General features: G+C 60.3%; 1 protein-coding gene across 2 annotated transcripts in view; it reads right to left on the reverse strand.

Annotated features, from left to right (window-relative positions):
* Positions 1–1,730: 1,730 nt before the first annotated feature.
* ITGA3 (integrin subunit alpha 3) overlaps positions 1,731–19,250 on the reverse strand; it is a 44,262-nt gene continuing 26,742 nt past the window's right edge. The window contains exons 7-26 of one of the 2 annotated variants that reach the window (XM_074941030.1): positions 18,717–18,910; positions 17,827–17,915; positions 17,301–17,437; positions 16,367–16,453; positions 16,069–16,136; positions 15,195–15,331; positions 14,708–14,854; positions 13,927–14,024; positions 13,488–13,653; positions 12,615–12,683; positions 12,175–12,254; positions 11,388–11,465; positions 10,762–10,864; positions 10,508–10,684; positions 9,952–10,059; positions 9,263–9,376; positions 8,338–8,436; positions 7,581–7,706; positions 5,686–5,840; positions 4,022–4,163 (exon numbers count right to left, since the gene is read on the reverse strand). In XM_074941030.1, the coding sequence (XP_074797131.1) occupies positions 5,730–5,840; positions 7,581–7,706; positions 8,338–8,436; positions 9,263–9,376; positions 9,952–10,059; positions 10,508–10,684; positions 10,762–10,864; positions 11,388–11,465; positions 12,175–12,254; positions 12,615–12,683; positions 13,488–13,653; positions 13,927–14,024; positions 14,708–14,854; positions 15,195–15,331; positions 16,069–16,136; positions 16,367–16,453; positions 17,301–17,437; positions 17,827–17,915; positions 18,717–18,910 (2,188 nt within the window). In that variant the 3' untranslated portion in view covers positions 4,022–4,163; positions 5,686–5,729. Of the gene's footprint in view, positions 4,164–5,685; positions 5,841–7,580; positions 7,707–8,337; positions 8,437–9,262; positions 9,377–9,951; positions 10,060–10,507; positions 10,685–10,761; positions 10,865–11,387; positions 11,466–12,174; positions 12,255–12,614; positions 12,684–13,487; positions 13,654–13,926; positions 14,025–14,707; positions 14,855–15,194; positions 15,332–16,068; positions 16,137–16,366; positions 16,454–17,300; positions 17,438–17,826; positions 17,916–18,716; positions 18,911–19,250 lie in introns of both variants that reach the window. The other variant, XM_074941029.1, reaches the window with a different exon arrangement.

A 19,250-nucleotide genomic window follows, 5' to 3' on the forward strand; every position in this document is an offset into this window, starting at 1 on the left:
CAATACGTCAGAAGCAGGAAGCCTTCCAAACAATCAGGGGGGGCCACTGGATGATCGAGGTGCTTAAGAAGCACTCAAGGAAGACAAGGCCATTGCGGAGAAGCTAAATGCGTTCTTTGCATCGGTCTTCACTGCAGGAGATGTGAGGGAAATTCCCGCACCTGAGCCATTCTTTTTAGGTGACAAATCTGAGGACCTGCCCCAGATTGAAGTGTCAGTAGAGGAGGTTTTAGAATAAATTGATACATTAAACAGTAATAAGTCACCAGGACCAGATGGTATTCACCTGCGAGTTCTGAAGGAATGAAATCATGAATGGCATGGAGAAAGTGTTACTTGCTCCTTCACATAATGCAAGAACCAGGGGTCACCCAAAGAAATGAATAGGCAGCAGGTTTTAAACAAACCAAAGGAAGCATTTCTTTGCGCAAGGCAGTTAACCTGTGGAACTCATTGCCAGGTGCTGTTAGGAAGGCCAAAACTATAACCAGATTCAAAGAAGAGCTAGAGAAGTTCCTGAAAGACAGGTCCACCCCTGGCTATCAGCCAAGATGGTCAGGGATGCAACCCCATGGTCTGGGCGTCTCTAGCCTCTCTTTGCCAGAAGCTGGGAATGGACCACAGGGGATGGATCACTGGGTGGTTGGTTGTCTGGTCTCTGCGTTCCCTCTGAAGCATGTGGTGCCGGCCGCTTTTGGCAGACAGGACACTGGGCTAGCTGGACCCTGGGCCTGACCCAGCGCATGTCTTCTTGGCCAATCTGCCTCACCCCACAACATCACTGCCCTGACTGGGGCAATAACCTTCCACAGCTGCAGCTCCCCGCGGGGTTTCCAAATCTCACTACCGCAGCGACATCTGGCGGCCAAAGAAAATATGACCGCTCCTGCCGAGATTCTCCCGAGGTCAAACCCAGATTATCATCATTGGTATTGGGGCAGCCCCTAACAGCCCCCGCCCCGGACCAGGACCCCTGTGTGCTAGGTGCTGTACAAACACAGATTATTAGTTAGATTGCCCCCCTCCTGCAGCCCAGCCCCCACTGCACCATGCTTAAAAAAAATGCATCTTTCCTTTCTAGGTGTTGCAGTTTGCAAATGGGTTAATGTCAGCACCCAGCGGGCCAGGTTCTGTTCCCCAGGATGCTGGTGAAGTGTCTTCCACAATTTGGCTGTAACGAATCCAAAGGAGGATTCCTTATTGAGGCAGCTGGCCGCTAACGGACCCTGGTTCCCAGGCTAATCAACAACCCACCTTTGCTGCCCAGTGTTACCATGTAGGTCCTGGCCTAGAACCCAGTTCCGAAAGAGGCTGTAAATTAGACACCGTTGCTCTGGCTTTGTGCTGGCAGAAGCGAGAGAAGTATCAGGCCTGGTGTCCTGCGACCCCCTACCCCCCAACCTGAAGCTCCATTTATAGTCCAGAAGGTGTTTGGTAGGGATGGGCAGGATGGCCCAATAGGGAGCACCATGAATAAGCACCTAGGAGTGGTGAGTTCTAGTCCCAGCCCTGCTCCTAGCAACTCACCTTCCCTCTCTGTAAAATGGGGTAATGAAACTGACCACCTTTGTAAAGCACTTTGAGATCTACTGATGAAAAGTGCTATGTATGGTGAATACCCGGAGTGTGCATCTGTGGTTTAACCCTGGGGGTGGGGGTGGCGGGGGCGGTGGAAGGTGGACTGTAGGAAACTGCATGTTACAAATCAAGGAACAATTTTTATTTGACACCATCATAACCGCTCAAGCATATTCACATCAAGGCGCAGTGACTCCAGCCCTCCAGTACCATAAAAGAAACGAACTCCAGTGATCAACAGCAAAAAACCCCCAAATACACGGTATATTATACCCCCAAATATTAATAATTTAATACCCCCAGCCGAGGGCACAGAGGGAGTGTCAGAGAGTGGTCAGCGTAGGAAACTCTCATTCTTGCAGGTTCCTTTATTGTAAACCAGGGTGACACCTCCCAATTAAAGCATTGTGTGATGCCTGCAAGAACGCCCCCTAGCAAGAGCGCACAAGCGGAACGTGCCCAGCGGCTAGGGAGTGCTGGGAACAGAACGTTTCATGCCCATGGATCCTTCCAGCCGACGGAGCATGAAAACTCAGCTGCACGGTTGGGATGGGAAAGGGAGGCCCGGTGATGCCTGCAGCAAGCTGAGGGGGCCACGTGGGGGCAGAGTGCTGACTGGGGCAGGATCAGCGGTAACCCTGTGAAAACATCCCCTGCCAGGCCTTTCCTGTTGCAGGACCCCTGGGGTCAAGCCCTGTGCTACTCCCTAGGAGTAGCTGGAGAGGGGACCACCGGCTCTAGGCTTAAGCAGATCCAGCCACCAGAAAGTGGGGACCATGAAGGGGAGGAAGCTGGTGCTGCAGCTACAAAGAGCCATGAGGTTCCCCCGACTTAGCAGCACCTCCCTAGACAAGGGCAGATTCAGCAGGACGCAGAGCAGACTCTTCTCTAGTTGCATCGGCTCCAGCAGGGATAACGGGGCGGGGGGGTGTCAGCAGGTGGGGCATAGCGCCACACAGGGATCAAGGCTGCAGTAGCCTCAAATCAGCCCCTGCAGTTTAAGGCTCAAAGCAAGATCCCAGCCTGCAGCCTTGCCGGGGGAGGGAGTTGGGGCGCACAGGGCCCAGAGTCTGTTCCTTCAGAGGAGTCAATAAAGATCGGGCAGTGTTTGACCCCTGCATCCGGCTGGTTACACAGCAAAGCCTTAGCTGAAAAGAGCCCTTACCTGTCCCATCCTTGGAGGGGAGCCGAGACCTGCTGCTTGCAAGTCGATGGGGAGGGACCATCCCGCGGGGATGACAAAGCCTGCCCTTGCCTCCCCCCACAACGTCCACCCTTCCCAAACCAAAAGCATGGCTCTCCATGGGCTGTACCCCAGTAACAATCGGAGAACAGCTGCTCTCCGCCCCAAACAAAGAACGTCCAGGGGACAAGCAGGGAAAGGTACCAGTAGCTCTCACATAAGAAATTCCAGTGGCAAAACATCCAGTGTGGCGCACGGAGGGGGCTGTGATGAGGCTGAAGGGTGTTGCCTTGGCTCACCCCCCTACAGGATCAGGGGTTCCGAGTATGGGAGCCGCTTCCCCTCTTCTGTCTGGGTGCAGAATGCCAGGGCCAGTGCCTGCGGCTGAGCGCGGGCGTTGGCGGGTGCCGGGGAGAAGCAGCGACCCTGAACGTGCATCAAAGACCGCACGGGTCAGGGCGAGTGTCTGTGTGCTGCATTCACCGCCACCCGAGTGAATCGGTGCAAGTGAGTTTGTGCACGAGGGGCCGTGCGTGCAGACGGATCCCGGAGGAGGAGCGTGCTCCGTGCACTAGTCAGCTGTAGGCAAGCATGGGACAGTGGTGGGGGTGTCATGTGGTTCGTGGGCGTCTCGGGGTCTTGACACAACCCACACCAAAATGCTGTAAGCTTCCAAGTGTGTGCGGGGACTTGATTGCACGAGAGCTCATCTCCGCAGGTATGGGTGTACGTGTGTGTGTGTGTGCGTGCGCAAAGGGCAGGCAAAGCAATGCTCTGTGCACCCAAGAGCATCGGGTAAGACCCAACCGTCTGTGCACAAGTGCACGGCCGAGAGGCCGAGGGGCTGTGCGAGACCACACGCTGTCTGTGCGTAAGGAGGCACTTTGCAGTACACGCGAGCGTGACAGAGAGCGAGAGAGCTGGGGGCGGGGTGAGGGCTGGGGCCCAGACCGAACACACAGCAATGACGCCCAGGCAGAAGAGTGTGTCTATATGTGTGAAATAATCCATTTGTGCAAAACAAAAAGCCCCTCGTGTTCCCACTGCCGGGTCTCGTGTTGCACGGCTGCTCCCAGGCCCCTCGAGAAAGCTTTGGGGTTGCCGTTCTATGCGGTATAACTTAGGATAAATAACATGTCCTTCGCTGACAGGGGGCTGGTCCCTGGGCTAGTTACACATAGCAGCGACGTGGTCACGGGGCAAGCCGAGCAGACAGGGTGGCGGGAGGGGGAGGGAGGGGTCAGTAGTACTTCTCCGACTCCTGCCAATTTGTTACCCAGTGTTTCTTGCGCTTCCGGGGCAGGAAGCCGTCAGCAGGCCGGTAGCGCTCCTCCTGGCGGATCCGCACCGCGTGGTACTTGGGCATGATCCGGTAATAGCGGGTCCGCTTGAAGAAGTCACACTGCGCAGAGGGGAGAGGAAGGGGATGGAGGTTAACATCAAATTTCAATGGCCAGAGAAAGAAATCAGAGCGGGAGAGAGAAATCAGGGACAGAAATCAGAGCGGGAGAGAGAAATCAGAACGAGAAAGAGAAATCAGGGACAGAAATCAGAGCGGGAGAGAGAAATCAGGGACAGAAATCAGAGCGGGAGAGAGAAATCAGAACGAGAAAGAGAAATCAGGGACAGAAATCAGAGCGGGAGAGAGAAATAAGAATGAGAAAGAGAAATCAGGGACAGAAATCAGAGCGGGAGAGAGAAATCAGAACGAGAAAGAGAAATCAGGGACAGAAATCAGAGAAACATCAGAAGGAAATCAGAGAGAGCACGCGAGATCAGAAAGAAAAATGAGCGCAAAATCAGAGAGATGAAAGGGAGAAAAAGACCAAAGAAAAGAGAGAAAGAAAAAGATCAGAAAAATAAAAACAACTACAACAAAAGGAACAAGAGCAAACGAGAAAAGAGAGACAGAGACAGACTTTGACTCTTTCCCTGGCAGGAGAGACAACAGAATCCAGAGGCTGCTCTGAGAAACATTTGGTCAGTGACGCTGGAAAGGCGGAGACAGACATTAGCGTTAGTTAAACGGCAGCACAGTTGGACAGACAGCCACAGCTGGACGGCGTGCGTGGAATTGCTGGTTCTCCTTCCCGTCTGCAGTTCTATCCCCTGGGCAGCCAGCGGCGGTTTGGTCCTTCGTGGGAAGATCCCGACTCCCTCATTCGGCATCAGCGCCCCCTAGTGTCACAGCAGCATCCTGGGCCCCTGTTCTACCCTTCTCTCGATTCGGGTTTCTTCTGACTCTGCCCACTGGTGCAGCTGTCCCACGCACAAGGCTCAGCCCGCGCCACCACACAGGTGAGGGATAGTGACGCGTCAGGCACGAGGGTGGCGATGCCCTTTTAATCCAGCCGGGCAACGCGTGCAAATGGTCACGGGGTGCCACAAATGTGCAGCACCCTCTCCCTCCTCTCCCCTCACCCCGAGGTTTGGTGCTGTACCCTCCCCAGGTACTCCTCTTTTGCATCATCGGGGCTTATACGGCAGGGCCCTCGGGGCAGATCCCGAGCTAGCAAAGAGCGAGACAATCGCAAACGTGGGTTGGAGCCAACCGAGTGGAACAGCGGATACACACACACACAACCACACACACACACACACACAACCACACTCTGAGCCCCCATGGAGCCTGTGCAGAGTCCAGCGGCAGGTGGAGGGGAGCCAGGGAAAAGCAGAGTGGGATTAGGGTTAGGGGCGTGCCAGCGAAAGTGCAGTCAGATGATTTGTTGCTTGGCTGCGAGGGTATCACACCAGACCACACACAGAGACTCAGTGGAAACTCAGTGGGCCCCTCAACGGAGAGATGCAGCCCAGACAGGGAAAGGGTTAATAGGAGAAGGCATGACAGAGACAGGGAGGAAGTGAGAAGTCAATATCCCATAGGCCCCGCCCCTTTGTGTGTTGCCCCGCCCCCCGTTCATTACCAAGAGGATGGAGTGGGCTCTCAGGGCAAAGGGGCAGCCCCGAGCTAGTAGTCATCAGTCAGCCGCTCCGTTTCAGACGGCTGGATCTTCATCTCCGCCTTCTGGCCCTTGGCCTCGTACATGGCGCGGGTGCTCGCCCTCCGGAAGAAGCCGCACTACGAGGAAGCAGGTGACACCGGTCAGGGGCAATGGGTGGCGGGGAATCCCTTGGGAGGAAAGGCTCCAGCCCACAGGTGGCTGCTTCTCAGTGGCAGACAGGCTGATCTCTTGCGTGTATCGATTGATAAAGGGCTCTGGGAACCCTGCGTAGCAAGGCCGGATCGGGAAGGTGGGTTGGGGATATGGACGTACTTCCTAATCAGCTGGGTCATTTCGGCTTCCCATTGAACAAGCTCAACTGAACTCTGCTCTGAGAGACGGCCCCTTCTGACTCACCTGATCTGCTCCCCTGTGATGCCTGAAATACCTGTTCGCTCCCGCTAGCCTAGTGGAGTGGAAGCAGCAATCCGGATTCTATTCCGGATCATGCATCATCAATTAAGTTCCTACTGTGCAACTGAAGGGGGGGAAAACCAGCTTAACTCTCAGATCCCCAGGTGGCACTTGCAGGGTTAGGAGGAGTCTTCCCCAGGGCCCCCTCCAGAATTTGGAGCAGCCCAGTGGGGTGGGAGTGGAGGCAAAGGTGGCTTTACACCACCTTTTAACCTCCAGGATTCTGGGGCTGGTGGGATAAGGTAGAGCAGGCCATGGGACTGCTCTAATTTACACCCCAAGGAACCATCGTGCAGCCGAGAAAAGCTGGAGCTCAGAGCAATGCGGCCACACCCCGACCATCTCTGGAGCATGTACCTAGCATATTCTAGTGCTGGGAAGAGCGCAGGGCAGCAGTGTTGGGGATTCCCCAAGCTGGGGTGTTCTCTGGGGTTTCCAGCTCCTCTATGCCGCCCAGTATCAGGGCTGCTATCTTGCAAAGCCGTCAGCCGTGATCCCCGAGAGAGGAGAAGTCGCTTTCCAAAGCTGAACTGTATTTAAACAATACAGCCGGAACACCAGACGTGCAATCCCACGGGGGTATTCACACAGCTCAACTGGGCCCAGGGGAGGCTCGCGGCATTCCCTGCTCCGAATGCACGCTGGACAAGCCCCAGAGACAGCAGGGGTTGAGAGAAGCCCAAAACTTCCTCAGCCCCACTCCCAAAAATGGCAGTTTATCCCAATTTGCTAGAACCCAGTCAAGCTAAGCAGGGGTGGAACGGAGAGCTCCAAGGAACAGCTCAGATGCTGCTGCAGGGAGTGATGCTAGTGATTCAATAGGGGGCACTGTTCTCACTGAGCCATGCCCTGGTATAAAGCAGAGGCTCCCGACTGCCAATCATTCCCCGATGCTTCATATAAGTGGGGCGTTAACCCCATTCCACCTGGGGTAAATACAGTCAGTCTCCCTAAATCCCCTTCTGATGCTCTTCTGCATCCTGTCTGACAGTCTAGTTGTGTGCTGCTAAACAGCGGCCACGATCCACCCCAGAGGTGGCTGCATCTCAGCGGCGGGCGAAGAGATCTCTGTGTGTCGTCTGCAAAGGACTCCAGGACCCTTCACGGTGAAAGGCTGCGGGGTCGCCAGCCTAGCCTGAACCTCTCTAGGCTGAGAATCTCTCGAGAAGCAGCTTTCTAAAGGGCCCTCGCGCTGCTGAAATTGGGGGCCTCGGAATGCGTTACGGATGCGGTCACCGGGTTGCAAGGCTCATGGTCCACCGGTGTCTTGAGCATGCCAGGCCTCAGCGCTGTTCCCACAGCTCCGTCACTCACTCCCAGCGGCTCCTGTATCAGCCTAGACAGAGAGCAGGAATCCCTCACCCCCCGCCCTGCGCTCCGAAGGGAACAGCAGCCCCTCTCACCTTCCACAGCAGCAGGATGATCAGCCCCAGCAGCAGCAGCCCTGCCCCTACCGCCACCAGCACCAGCCACAGCTCGATCTCCACCGGCTGCTCCTCGACCAGCTCCGAGTCGATGTCCACGAAGAACTGGGAGCCAAACGCAATGAACAGACAGGATGGGACGGCAGCTGCACAACTGTGCACCTGGCTGGGGGGAAGCTCCTGGCTATTATCGTCCCAGCCTCTCCCGGCAGGAGGCGCTGTCGGGGGTGGTGTAGAAGCACTGGCTGTGAGCGGGGGGGGACGGGGGGGACTCCCAGCTACTCCAGTTCCAGTCACTTCCAGCAGGAGGCGCTGTCGGGGATGGTGTAGAAGCACTGGCTGTGGGCGGGGGGGAACTCCCAGCTACTCCAGTTCCAGTCACTTCCAGCAGGAGGCGCTGTCGGGGATGGTGTAGAAGCACTGGCTGTGAGCGGGGGGGGACGGGGGGGGACTCCCAGCTACTCCAGTTCCAGTCACTTCCAGCAGGAGGCGCTGTCGGGGATGGTGTAGAAGCACTGGCTATGGGCGGGGGGGGGGGGGGAACTCCCAGCTACTCCAGTTCCAGCCACTTCCAGCTGGAGGCGCTGTCGGGGATGGTGTAGAAGCACTGGCTATGGGCGGGGGGGGAACTCCCAGCTACTCCAGTTCCAGTCACTTCCAGCAGGAGGCGCTGGAGGCAAGAGCAGGCAAACACACGCCCTGCACCCAGAGAAGGAAGCAATCCGGGCTGACTCACCCGCACCGTGTGATTCTTCATGTTGATGGTGGGAACGTTTGTCTTGAGGAACAGCGTCGCCAGCCCATCCACCTTGACACGGTCAAAGTCACTGAACTCCTGTGGAGGCCGGGGTGGGGGGACGAGGGTGGGGAGCATGAAATGCGGTGGCTTGTAACCTGGGCCAGGAGTGTATCTCCACTTTAACACAGCCCCCCCCCAATCCTTCTCCCCCACCTTGGTGCTGATGAACCCCGACGGCCCTGCAGGCCCAGTGTCGTCCTTGGAGCAGATACTGCCTGGCCAAGCCCAGGCGAGAGGCAAGCTAGGCCCTCTGGCTCATTCTGCCCTCGGCCCCGCTGCAGAGATTGCTGGGAATGGGGACGAGCGATGCCAGCTGGAGTACGGGATAGAGGGGTGGCCATTGCCGCTAGGAACCCAGTTGAGACCTCCCAACTCATTGCATGCAGTGTCTGGTCACTGCCTACCCTCCATCATATTCCAGCCAGCAGCCTAGAGGGGCTTGGCACCACAGGGACCCCGGCAGTGCCGGACCAACCATCCATCCCAGTACCCCATCTCTGACAGCAGCCAGCACCAGCTGCCTCCGGGGAAGGTGCAAGAAACCCCTGCAGCGGGCTGATGTGGAGCAATCTGCCCGGGCGACCCTGCTCTCACCCTGATAGTGCAAGATTAGCTTAAACCTGAGTTTGTTAGCGTTTACAGGGATACTCCTGCTATCCATATAAATAGCCGAGCCCTCTTGTAATTTTGCTAAGTTCCTGGCTCCAATTTTATCTTGTGGCCATGAGTTCCGCCGACTAATTGTGCCTAGTGTGAATCTGTCTTTCGTGAATTTTAAATATCTCATCACTGATTCCCCCCCCCCATTGATAAAATCCGCCCTCCCAGAGCGGTAGGGGACCCTGGGCAGTTTGGTGCTGACCTCAATGAAGGTGCTGTTCCACACCCGTGCTCGGACGCTGACAGTCGTCGTGTGCCTGGAGTCCTGGATGGGGCACTGGAACCAGATGCAGCGAGACGACCCCTTAGAGCAGCTCTGGGGGCGGGCAACAAAAGAAGCCGGCGTGTTAGTGGGCGGGTCCAGGCGGATGTACATAGGAGGGTCTTGCCAAGGGGAAGCGTCTCTGTGTCAGAGCAGCTCGCCCAGACAGTAACGCCCATTCCAGGCTGGGCTAGGAGCTTGTGAAGAGAAGTCGGGGTGCGGGGGGGGGAGCTTCTGAAATGAATCAATGCTGGATGGTTATGCCCCCAACACCATGTGCAGAATATCGATCAGTTACAGGCCTGATCAGCTGACACTCTTTGACACCACACCATTGTAACCCAGGCAACTGGCTGTGGGAGACAACTGCCCTCTAGTGGGCACAATCAGAACTACTCAACCACGTGTCATAGGTCTCACACTGCCACCAGCTAGCGGAGATTCCCCCTGAGTTCTTGGGCTTCTGGAGCAGGTGGAGCTGGGGTCTATCCCAGGGTCATTGTCTCTGGAGTTGGGGTCCGTGAAGGACAGACTATGGATTGCGCTGGGTGTGTGAATAGTGAGACACTACCAGGGACCCCAGCTCTCCTCCGGGGCCGGGCTGAAGCTGCCACAAGACCAGCACTCACCAGCAACGTTTCCGACTTGGCTTTCTTGGAGGTGGCGAGGATGACGGGGGGCTCGGCCTGCAGCGCCGTCTCCAGGTCGCGCTTCTGCCGGGCAGAGCTGGAGAGGAGCTGAAAAGGAAGGGAGTCGGTTACACGCCTCCAGGGTCTGCACCTCATGGAGGGCTGAGCACGCTCCCGCACCTGAGGACGCAAAGCAGGGCAGAGGGCGCACGGGTTGGCGACCCCTCACCAGGGCTCAGAGTCCACCTACCTGGCCCCCCACCTCTCTGGGGCAGAGGACACAGGAACCATTGGCCTGACTCCCTCCGCAGGAGGTCTCCAGGGCAGAGCCTCCAGGGTGGTGTTGGCTGCAGGCCATGCCTTCAGCTGCTGCCCACCGGCGCTTTGGGATGGCGCTGCTCCCCGCGGGGCGGTGGGTGCCGGTGCAGTGCAGCAAAGTTTAGCTGCGGGGTGGGGAGAGGTGGGGCAGGGCAGGGCGAGCCAGAGAAGAGGCCCGAAAGGCGAGGGAGAGGGCGCGCCGGCGGGCAGGGAGCAGGGGCCGCCGAGCCTGACTCACGGTGAGGTTGAGGGGATTGATGACGCCCCCCGGTGGCTGGCAGTGCTGGCCCTCGTTGCCGCTCACGAGGATCTCCGTGGGGTAGAGCAGCCACTTGCCGTTGTGGATTTCGTAGGGCCACTCGAAGCCCAGGACGATGGTGCCCAGAGAGCCCAGAGACTCCCCCTTGGTGCTCACCTGCAATGCAAAACCCAGTTGGGACATGGCCACCGCCTTCTCCCCCGGCTACGCTTCCCCATCGGGAGCCTCCGTACCTGGAAACTGAAGCTGACCGGGCTCCCCACATCCAGCTCGCTCTTCATGGCGGACTCCCCCATCACCTTCCCGCTGAAGGATGTCTGGAGGGGCGGGGACATCCTGCCAGGGAGGAGAGCAGCTGGGGTCAGCAGGGCAGGGGTGGGGAGACTGCTGCTGGGAGAGGGGACGTGGGGCGTAGGAAGGGGTGATTTGCTGGGGTCTGCACGAACTAGGTTCAGAGCTGGAAGTGGCAGGCTGGGCTTGGGGGGCCCTGGGCTGGGCTGGGCTGAGCTTGGGGGGCCCTGAGTGGGCCCAAGCCAGGCATAGAGGGCCTAGACCCAGGAGCAGCCCAGGCTGGGTAGATGGGAGCAATGCCTGGGGGTACACAGGGTCTCTTCATCAATGGCTGTAGAGGAAACACACTCCTGGGCTAGGCCTCTCGGTTCTAGGCAGCCCCAGCCCCTGCCCAGATTCCTTATGGGGCGCCAGCCTCTGAGCAGGGCGAGATGTGGGGCCTAGCACCCCCAATTCACACTCCCTGCACCCAGTTCTCACTGGAGACAGAGGTGCCTCCCGGGGGCTGGAATTCGGGGACCCAAGAACCCGCTGAACCGAGGGGGGCACGAGCCCCAGAGATACGCACAGGGTGAGAGACGCCTGGACGGTGTAGTCCACCTGTAGCTCGGCCCACACTGGCTCCAGATCCTCCTGGTAACTCAGCCTGCCGGGACAGGGCAGAAATAACAGCACGGGGCAGTTTGCACCTCGCTCCCTGCCCTGGAGCAGAGCTACAGACATACACGAGGTTCTTCAGCCAGACCCCATCAGCCTCAAAGCCCGTAGGGGGCGCTCGCTGAGCCCTGAGCCAATGCTGACCCCAGAGCGGTGCTAGGGGGCGCTGCGCTGCAGGGAACGGTGTGGGTGGCTCAGTAAGGGGTCGCTCTGCACGGACTCCAATTCCCCAGCACAGGGATAGGGGGCGCTGTAGGTGCGATTTTTCAGAGTTGGTCCTGACTCCTTGTGCTCATTAAGGGCCCCATGGCACTTCTGGACGCCCCGTGTCCCGGCATAACTCAGGGAGTTGCATTCCACCTGGCCTGGGGTGTCAGCTGGCTACAGCATTCGCTTTCCTTTCCTTTCCGAGACTGTTGCGTGACGTTGCTACGTGCTGTTAATTAACTGCCCCGTTCCGCCCCAGAGGTGGCCGCCTTTCTGCAGCAGGCGAAGCAATCCCTGGGCATCGATGGCAAAGTGCTGCAGGGGTGTGTGTGTGGGGGGGTGGATTGTTCACTATGGAAAGGCCTGGCCTGGCTTCCTGTTTTCTCTCCTGCCAGCTGAGCTGCTTCCCAAGCTGGTTTAACTCACTCATCCAGCACCCCTCCCCCTTGCAGATGGACCCCCCAGCACCCGCGCCCCTCCAGGGGACTCACGTGGAGAGCTGGAGCTGAGCCGTGACCTCGCGGGTGTCCAGGGTGATGCCGATGGCTTCGAAGGTGATGATCAGCTCTGCCTGCACCAGAGGGGACAGAGCGCTGCAAGGCCAGGCCCCCGTGGGGCCGTGCCTGGCACGGGCTTTACCAATCAAACTGGGGCCCCCCCACCCTCCTGCCACAGACCCCTGGGGTGGGGGAAGCTCAGATCTCATTGAAACGCCCAGTGATCACCCACCATGGGGGCCGTGGACACCTGGCACCCACCCCCACCCACGCTGCAAGAGTCCTAAGGCGGTCGGTGCCCACAGGCTGCCATGCCCTCCCCCAGGCTTCTTGTCCTAGCCCCACCGGCCGCCCCACTTGGCGGTGCCCCCTTCCCCCTCCCCCATGGGACTCTGCCCTCTGAGCTGGGGTGTGGGGGGCCAGACGCCGCTCACCCTCTGGTTCTTCTTGAAGGGGTTTCCCAGGTCACACAGCACCGTCTTCTCAAAGGTGCAGGCGCCGCTCTGTGGGGCGGTCAGGGGAAGGGGGCGTCACCATCCGCTCGGCCCCTGAGCCCAGCCCCGCCACAGAGAAACCTCCCCATCCGAGCGCCTCCTGCCCCATCCCTGTGCCCTGCCGACCCCCGCAGCCCACAAAGGACACCACCCCCCACAGCCGCCCAGCTCTACCTGAGAAGCAGCTGCCCCATCTGGGAGCAGGACGCGCCAGAGGGCCGACCCTGGACCTTGATACCCGCCAACCCCGAGGGTGCCCCCTACCCCATCCTGGGAGCAGTGCACGGAGAGAAGGGAAAGCCAGCCCCATATCCCACCCCCCAGCCCATACCCAGGGTGTTGGCCTCCAGGCTGCCTGCCCCCCCCACCCCAGTGCTAACTAGCCCCAGTTGGGGGCACAGGCCCCCTCTCTCCACTGCACGTCGACCGGGTGCCCCTCGCCAGCCCCGATGTCGCACGGCACCTCACAGCGGTGGGCACAAGCCACGTCCCTCCTGCCCTCCCCAGGGGCTTTAAACCGGGACAGAAACCAACCTGGGGCTCGGACGGACGGACAGACAGACAGAGGGCTCCTCCACCTGCAGGGCTGGGGGGACGGCTGGTGAATCCCCCACAACACACACTTTGCATCCTACCCAGCTGGGCCCAGTCCCGAGCTCTCTCCCCCCAGCACGCTCCTGGGCGGGGCGCGGCTGCCGGAGGGGAAGAGGGGGGGGTTGGCACAGAGGAGGGGCGGATGCCATGGCAGCAGGGGGAGCGTCCCTCTCAGCGCGGAGCGAGCGGGGAGAGCAGCAGGGGAAGGGGGCTCCTTACAGGCCGGACGGATGAGGGCAGCAGGGCGGGGGGCACGGTGATGTTGAGCTGGGCCTCGTGGGCGTCCTCGCCATCGGTGCCCGTCGAGGGGGCGTTGGTGACGTTGACGCTCAGGTGCAACTTCCGGACGTCCCGGCTGTACTGCAGCACCTGGGTCCCGTTCAGCCTGCGCCGGAGAAGGGACAGCGCTCAGCCCGGGGGCACCGGCCCCCCAGCCACACGGGCAGGGGGTGGCCCTCCCCCGACAAGAGGGGAACTTCTCGGGGTCCCACCAGGAAAGAGACACCCCCGCCCCCTCCCCCTGCCAGCCAGCGGGGCCCAGGCAGGGATGCTTTCCCCCCAGGAGGCTGTTTAGGCCGAGGCAGCTCCCCGCCTTGAGCGGGCTCCGTGTGCCCGGGAAGGGGGCAGGGTGCCCGGGCAGGCTCCGCCCGTCTCTCACCGGGGCAGCGGCTGGTTCTGCTCGTTGACGAAGGCGAATTGCAGCTGCAGGTTGCTGTTGCACTTGTTGTCCAGGCCGCATTCTTTCTGGAAGTTAATCTGACAACGGCATTGGTCATTCACTCGGGCTGCCCCCAACCAGCACGGGGCCACCCACCCCGCTGGGCGGGCTCTGACCCCAAGACCATCAGCATTCAAGCACGGGGCCTCGGCCGCTTGAGCTGAGGGAGGCACTCCATCAACCAGCAGCAGCAGTAGGCCGTTATCCTGTAGTTGTCCTGGCTACTCGCAGGGATGTGGCACACCCCGGCGCTAGTGTGGATTATGGAAACGTGTTTCCGTTAGAAACCTCCCCACGGAGGGGCAGGACCTCAGAGTTGGGGGCAGGTCGGTTATACCCAAGCAGCTGACGCCTCCCTCGTATTCACATGGAGCCAGTGTCAGAGCCAGGAATGGAACCCAGGAGTCCTGGTGCCCAGTCCGCTGCTCAGACCCCACTCACATAGAGCCAGTGCCACAGCCGGGAATGGAACCCAGGAGTCCTGGCACCCAGTCCACTGCTCAGACCCCACTCACACAGAGCCAGTGCCACAGGCGGGAATGGAACCCAGGAGTCCTGGCGCCCAGTTCCCCTGCTCAGACCCCATCCCCACAAGCCTCCCCCTCCCACACCCTGCAGCGGAAACAAGTTCAAAGCCCTTAAAGCAGGCGCTGCATAGGTGCCATTCCCCTCGGCCCGGCCCAGCTCCCCCCTTCCCTGTCGCTCGGCAGCTCCGGCCCACCTCGGTGTCGTTCTCCCGGGGCTGATCCTCATTCAGGACGGGGAAGGCGCTGAGAGAGCGGGGCCCCAGCTGGAAGTGCCTGGGCTTCTCCTCCAGGGAGTAGTTCATGTGCAGAGCTATGGGATGCAGCTTGTCCCGGATGTTCTCCTGCAGGAAGGACGGCGGGTTTCGTTGCCGGCAATAATGGCGATCCCGCCCCGGCCGGTGCAGATCAGACCCAGCGACTGGGGCTCCCTGGGGGCCGGATCCTCCAGGCCCCCCCCATGCACACTGAGTCCCGATTTAGACAGGGGGTTCTTGGCTTTTCTGCTGCCAGACCCTCCCCTCCCTTGGCTCTTTATTCCCAGATCCTGCAAGGCCCCTCCACGCCCCAGCCCCAGGGGACAGCTAGCCCCAGGTACTCAGCTGTCTCCCACCTGTTGCCAAAACTTCACACCCTCCCCGCGCTGCCCTGTGCTAAGCTCGGTCTGCGCTGCCCTCTGCTCACCAGCAGGAGGAGCTGCAGGTCATGGCACTTGGCGGCTGGCATGGTGAAGACGCCCTTGTAAACAGCGGAGTGCGTCCCGGCAAACCTCACCCGGGCCGGGCGCCGGTCTTTGTCAGCCTCCAGGGTGTACAGCAGGTCTGGAGAGAGCAGGGGGGGTGAGGGGGCTCAGAGATCCCCCCCCCCGCCCGCAGCAGGGCAGCCAGGCCCCATGGAGACACAGGGCAAACGCTGGCCATGCACACACATGGATGCTCACCTTGCACACGGGCACACGCACAGACACACACCATTACAAGTGCACGTGCACCCCCGCACCCCCCCATCGCACATGCACACACCAGTGCGTGCACCATTACAAGTGCACGTGCGTACCGGTGCACACGCACCCACACCCATTACTCAGGCACGCAAACGTGCACCTGCACCACTGAACACACACACACACAAACACACACCAGTGCCCATGTGCAAAGACACTCACCGTTGCACACATGCACACACACACCACGGCATGACCTGCACATGTGCACACACATATACACCACTGCACACATCCACACACTAGTGCTCCTGTGTGAACACACCCGCCATTGCATGCAAGGGAGACACCCACTGCTGCTGCAACCCCCCCCCCCCCGTTCCTACAGTTCAGTGGTGCTGGGGCAGCCCCCTGGATCCTGGGAAACCCTCCCCCAATCGCCTTTTCCATATGCATCTTGCTGTCCCACCACACCATTGCACATGCACACCATTGCTCACACAGTGCGTGTGCACACCCGCTGGTCACTTTGCAGCGCACACCCGCCATTGCTTCTCACTCAGGTGTGTGTGGCCACGTACACTCACCCACCCCCTCCCGCCCCAGCCCACTCACTGATTTGCTCCTTGTACGTGGGGTCCCCAGCACTCTGGTTGTAGGAGAAGCAGATCTGCACCTGGATGCTGCGGGGGCGAGAGAGGAGGCCGGGGTCAGCGACAGCAGGATGGGGCAGGATCCCAGACACGTCCCACTCGCTCTGGCCGCAGACACAGAGCCCACATGGATGCTACGGGAACAGGGACTGCAGGGCTCTTCCTTGCCCACGTGGAGCTAGCCCCATGAGCCCCGGGGCGCTATTCAGGGGCCCTGCCAACCGGGGGGGCACGGACGACGATTTTGGGGGGACCCTTACCAGGAGTCTGGAGTGCACTTGGCCGGGTCCACCAGGCTGGGGCTCACCGTGAAGGTTTTGTTCAAGATGTTGATCACAGGTCGAGCTCTGGGCAGGCAGAGAAAGGGAAGAGATCAGCCGAGCCTCCCTCCCACCAGGAACCGCCGCCAGCGCCAGGAGCTGCCCGACGCCACCCTGCTCTGCAGCAGCCAGTGCTCCCACCTCCCAGCAGGGGGTGGGCTTTGGGGGGCACAGTGGAGGGTTTTGGGTGGCGGTGAGGGCAGTCTCTGTCCCATATAGAGGCTGGGATTCTCCTTTCTCATCACACCATTCATGGCTCCTTCTCAGCGCAAGGCCCCTCCGCGGCTCAGGGGACCCAAAATCTTGGGGTACAGGGCTAGACGGCTCAGGGAGCTGGCAGAGAGATATTGAGCCTTTCCCCTGCTTTCAATGCACCCCAAGACAGGAGTGGCTGAAAGAGGCCCGCTGTCTGGTCAGGGGGCCTGGGTGACGTGAGCACGGAGGGATTTGGGGCACCAGCCCTGTCCCTGTTCGGACTGATGGCTGGCGAAGGGCTCAATGGGCCATGGAGGCGAACGCCCCACTGGCGCCTGTAGGGGGCAGCTGTGCAATACCCTGAGTCTCCCTCTTTCGCCACCCCCAGACCCCCCCAATCCCACCCCGTACCTACACCTGCTTCTGACTCCTGTTCAAGCGGAGCAGCCGGTGCCTCCGCTGAAGGTCCCCGGTTCAATCCCCACTGATGCCACCAGAGCCCCCTCCCGCCCCACACACACTACACCCCATGCTGAGCCCCACACAATCCCCCTGTACTTGTGGGTCCAGAGACCAGCCTCAGAACAGCACCTGCCCCTAAGAAGCCACCCCCGGCCTACCCCTGCAGGGGAAAGGTTGCCCTGGCAGCATGCCCTGTCCCAACCCCAAAGCCCCTTACCTGAGCAGAGCTATCTGCTCTGACAAGCTCCCCACTAGCAGATCCGGGTAGGAATTTCCGTCTACGTCCAGCCCCCCACTCAGGGAGTACCCGAAGGTCTGGATGCCGGATGGGCCCAGCTCTGCCCCGCTGATCACCTGCAGGGCGGGGGATGGGGGAGGAAAGGGAGTCACCTGTGGCCACTCCAGGACCACCACCACGCCGCACCCCCGGGCCAGCAGTTCAGTGGGGTTTGGGGCAGGACCCTGGGGCCATCCTGGGAATCCCAACTGCCTTTGCCCCGTCCCACCACCCTTCTAGGACCATCCCATCCCACAGCCATCATCCACCCACAGATTAGGGAGGGGAGCATTCTCCAGCCTGTTCCTGATGCTAAAGCTTCCCTGGCGGGGGAGTGGGGAGGGACTGTGCCAGGTGGGGCCACCCCACAGCTCTCTCCCTGGCCAGAACTTGGCTCTGCCCAATGGAATTCGCCCTTTGCAAAGCGCCCCCTAGGGGGGACATGGGGCGCGCAAGGTGCCTTTACCTGCCGGGGCTCGGCCACCAGCCCCCCTGAGCTGCTGTGGTAGATGTAGACCTTGCCAGGGCCCTCGAAGGGAGCCCCAATGGCGATATCTGTGGGGAGAGGCAAAGGGTCACACAAGCTCCACCAGAGACCCCAGCTCCTCCAGCCCCACAGAAGCCATCTCCAGCACCTCACTAAATCCCCACCACTCATGAGCCACCCCAAACTCAGTTCATCCCAGAGGCACCCCATTCCCCCAACCCCACAGACCACCCTGAGCCCCCCAACCCCCACACCAGCCCCAGTGCCACCCCATACCTCCACACCACCCCCTGAATCCCCCAAACCACCCTGAGCCACCCATACCCGCCAAGCCCCACATCTGCCCCAGTGCCACCCCATACCCCCCAACCCCATACAAACTCATATCCTGACTAAACCCTGTGCCACTCCCAGAGCCCCCCAATGCCACTGCACACCCAGACTAAACCCCACGCACACCAGAGCCCCCTGATCCCACCCCAGAGCCAACCCATACCTCCACACCACCCCTGAGCAACCCATACCCCCAAACTCCACACCACCTCCTGAATCCCCCAAGCCCCACACTACCCCGAGCCACCCCATAGCTCCCAAGCCCCACACCATCCTGAGCTCCCCCATACCCACACAACCCCCACACACACCAGAGTCCTTTAATCGCACCCCAGAGCCTTCTCATACCCCCAGCGCACCCCCAAACCCCACCACACCCCAAACCCTGCAACCACCCCCCCACCACACCCTCCCCGCTACCTCTTCCAAGAGCCACCCTTATACCTCCCTGGCCCCATGGCACTCTAGTGCCCCGCGGACACTGAGTGAGGTCTCCCATCACAAGCCCCCTGAGTGGGAGGGGCAGCCCCACGCACCCTGGAAGCCGTCCTGGTCGACGTCCCCGATGCTGGCCACAGCAAAGCCGAAGGCCGAGTTGCTGGGTCCCTTCAGAACCAGGCTGGACCAGTTCTGGAAGCGGCCGGCCTCATTCATGTACACGTAGACGGCGCCGCCCACCTCTTGCTTCCTCTCGAAGTAGTACGGGGCCCCAATCACCAGGTCCTGCCACCTGCCAGCGGGGACAGGAAGGGCGGGGTCAGGGCCAAGGGGTAACAGCAGGGCCAGGGGCCAAGGACGACTATGATGGTGGATCAGACCCGGTCAGTGCTCTAGAGACCTTCCCGCCCCAAAGAGATGGGCTATGGAGATCCCCCACCAAAGCTACAGGCTTCAGAGACACCCCCTCGAAGCTATGGGCCATGGAGATCCCCCAAAGCTATGGGCCCCCCTCAAAGCTGTGGGCTATGGAGATCTCCCAAAGCTCTGGGCCCCCCTCGAAGCTATGGAGATCTCCCCAAAGCTATGGGGATCCCTCTCCTCAAAGCTATGGAGCCCCCCCAACTCCAAAC

This window comes from Natator depressus, chromosome 27, assembly GCF_965152275.1.
Source record: "Natator depressus isolate rNatDep1 chromosome 27, rNatDep2.hap1, whole genome shotgun sequence".
Classification (NCBI taxonomy): Eukaryota; Metazoa; Chordata; order Testudines; family Cheloniidae; genus Natator; species Natator depressus.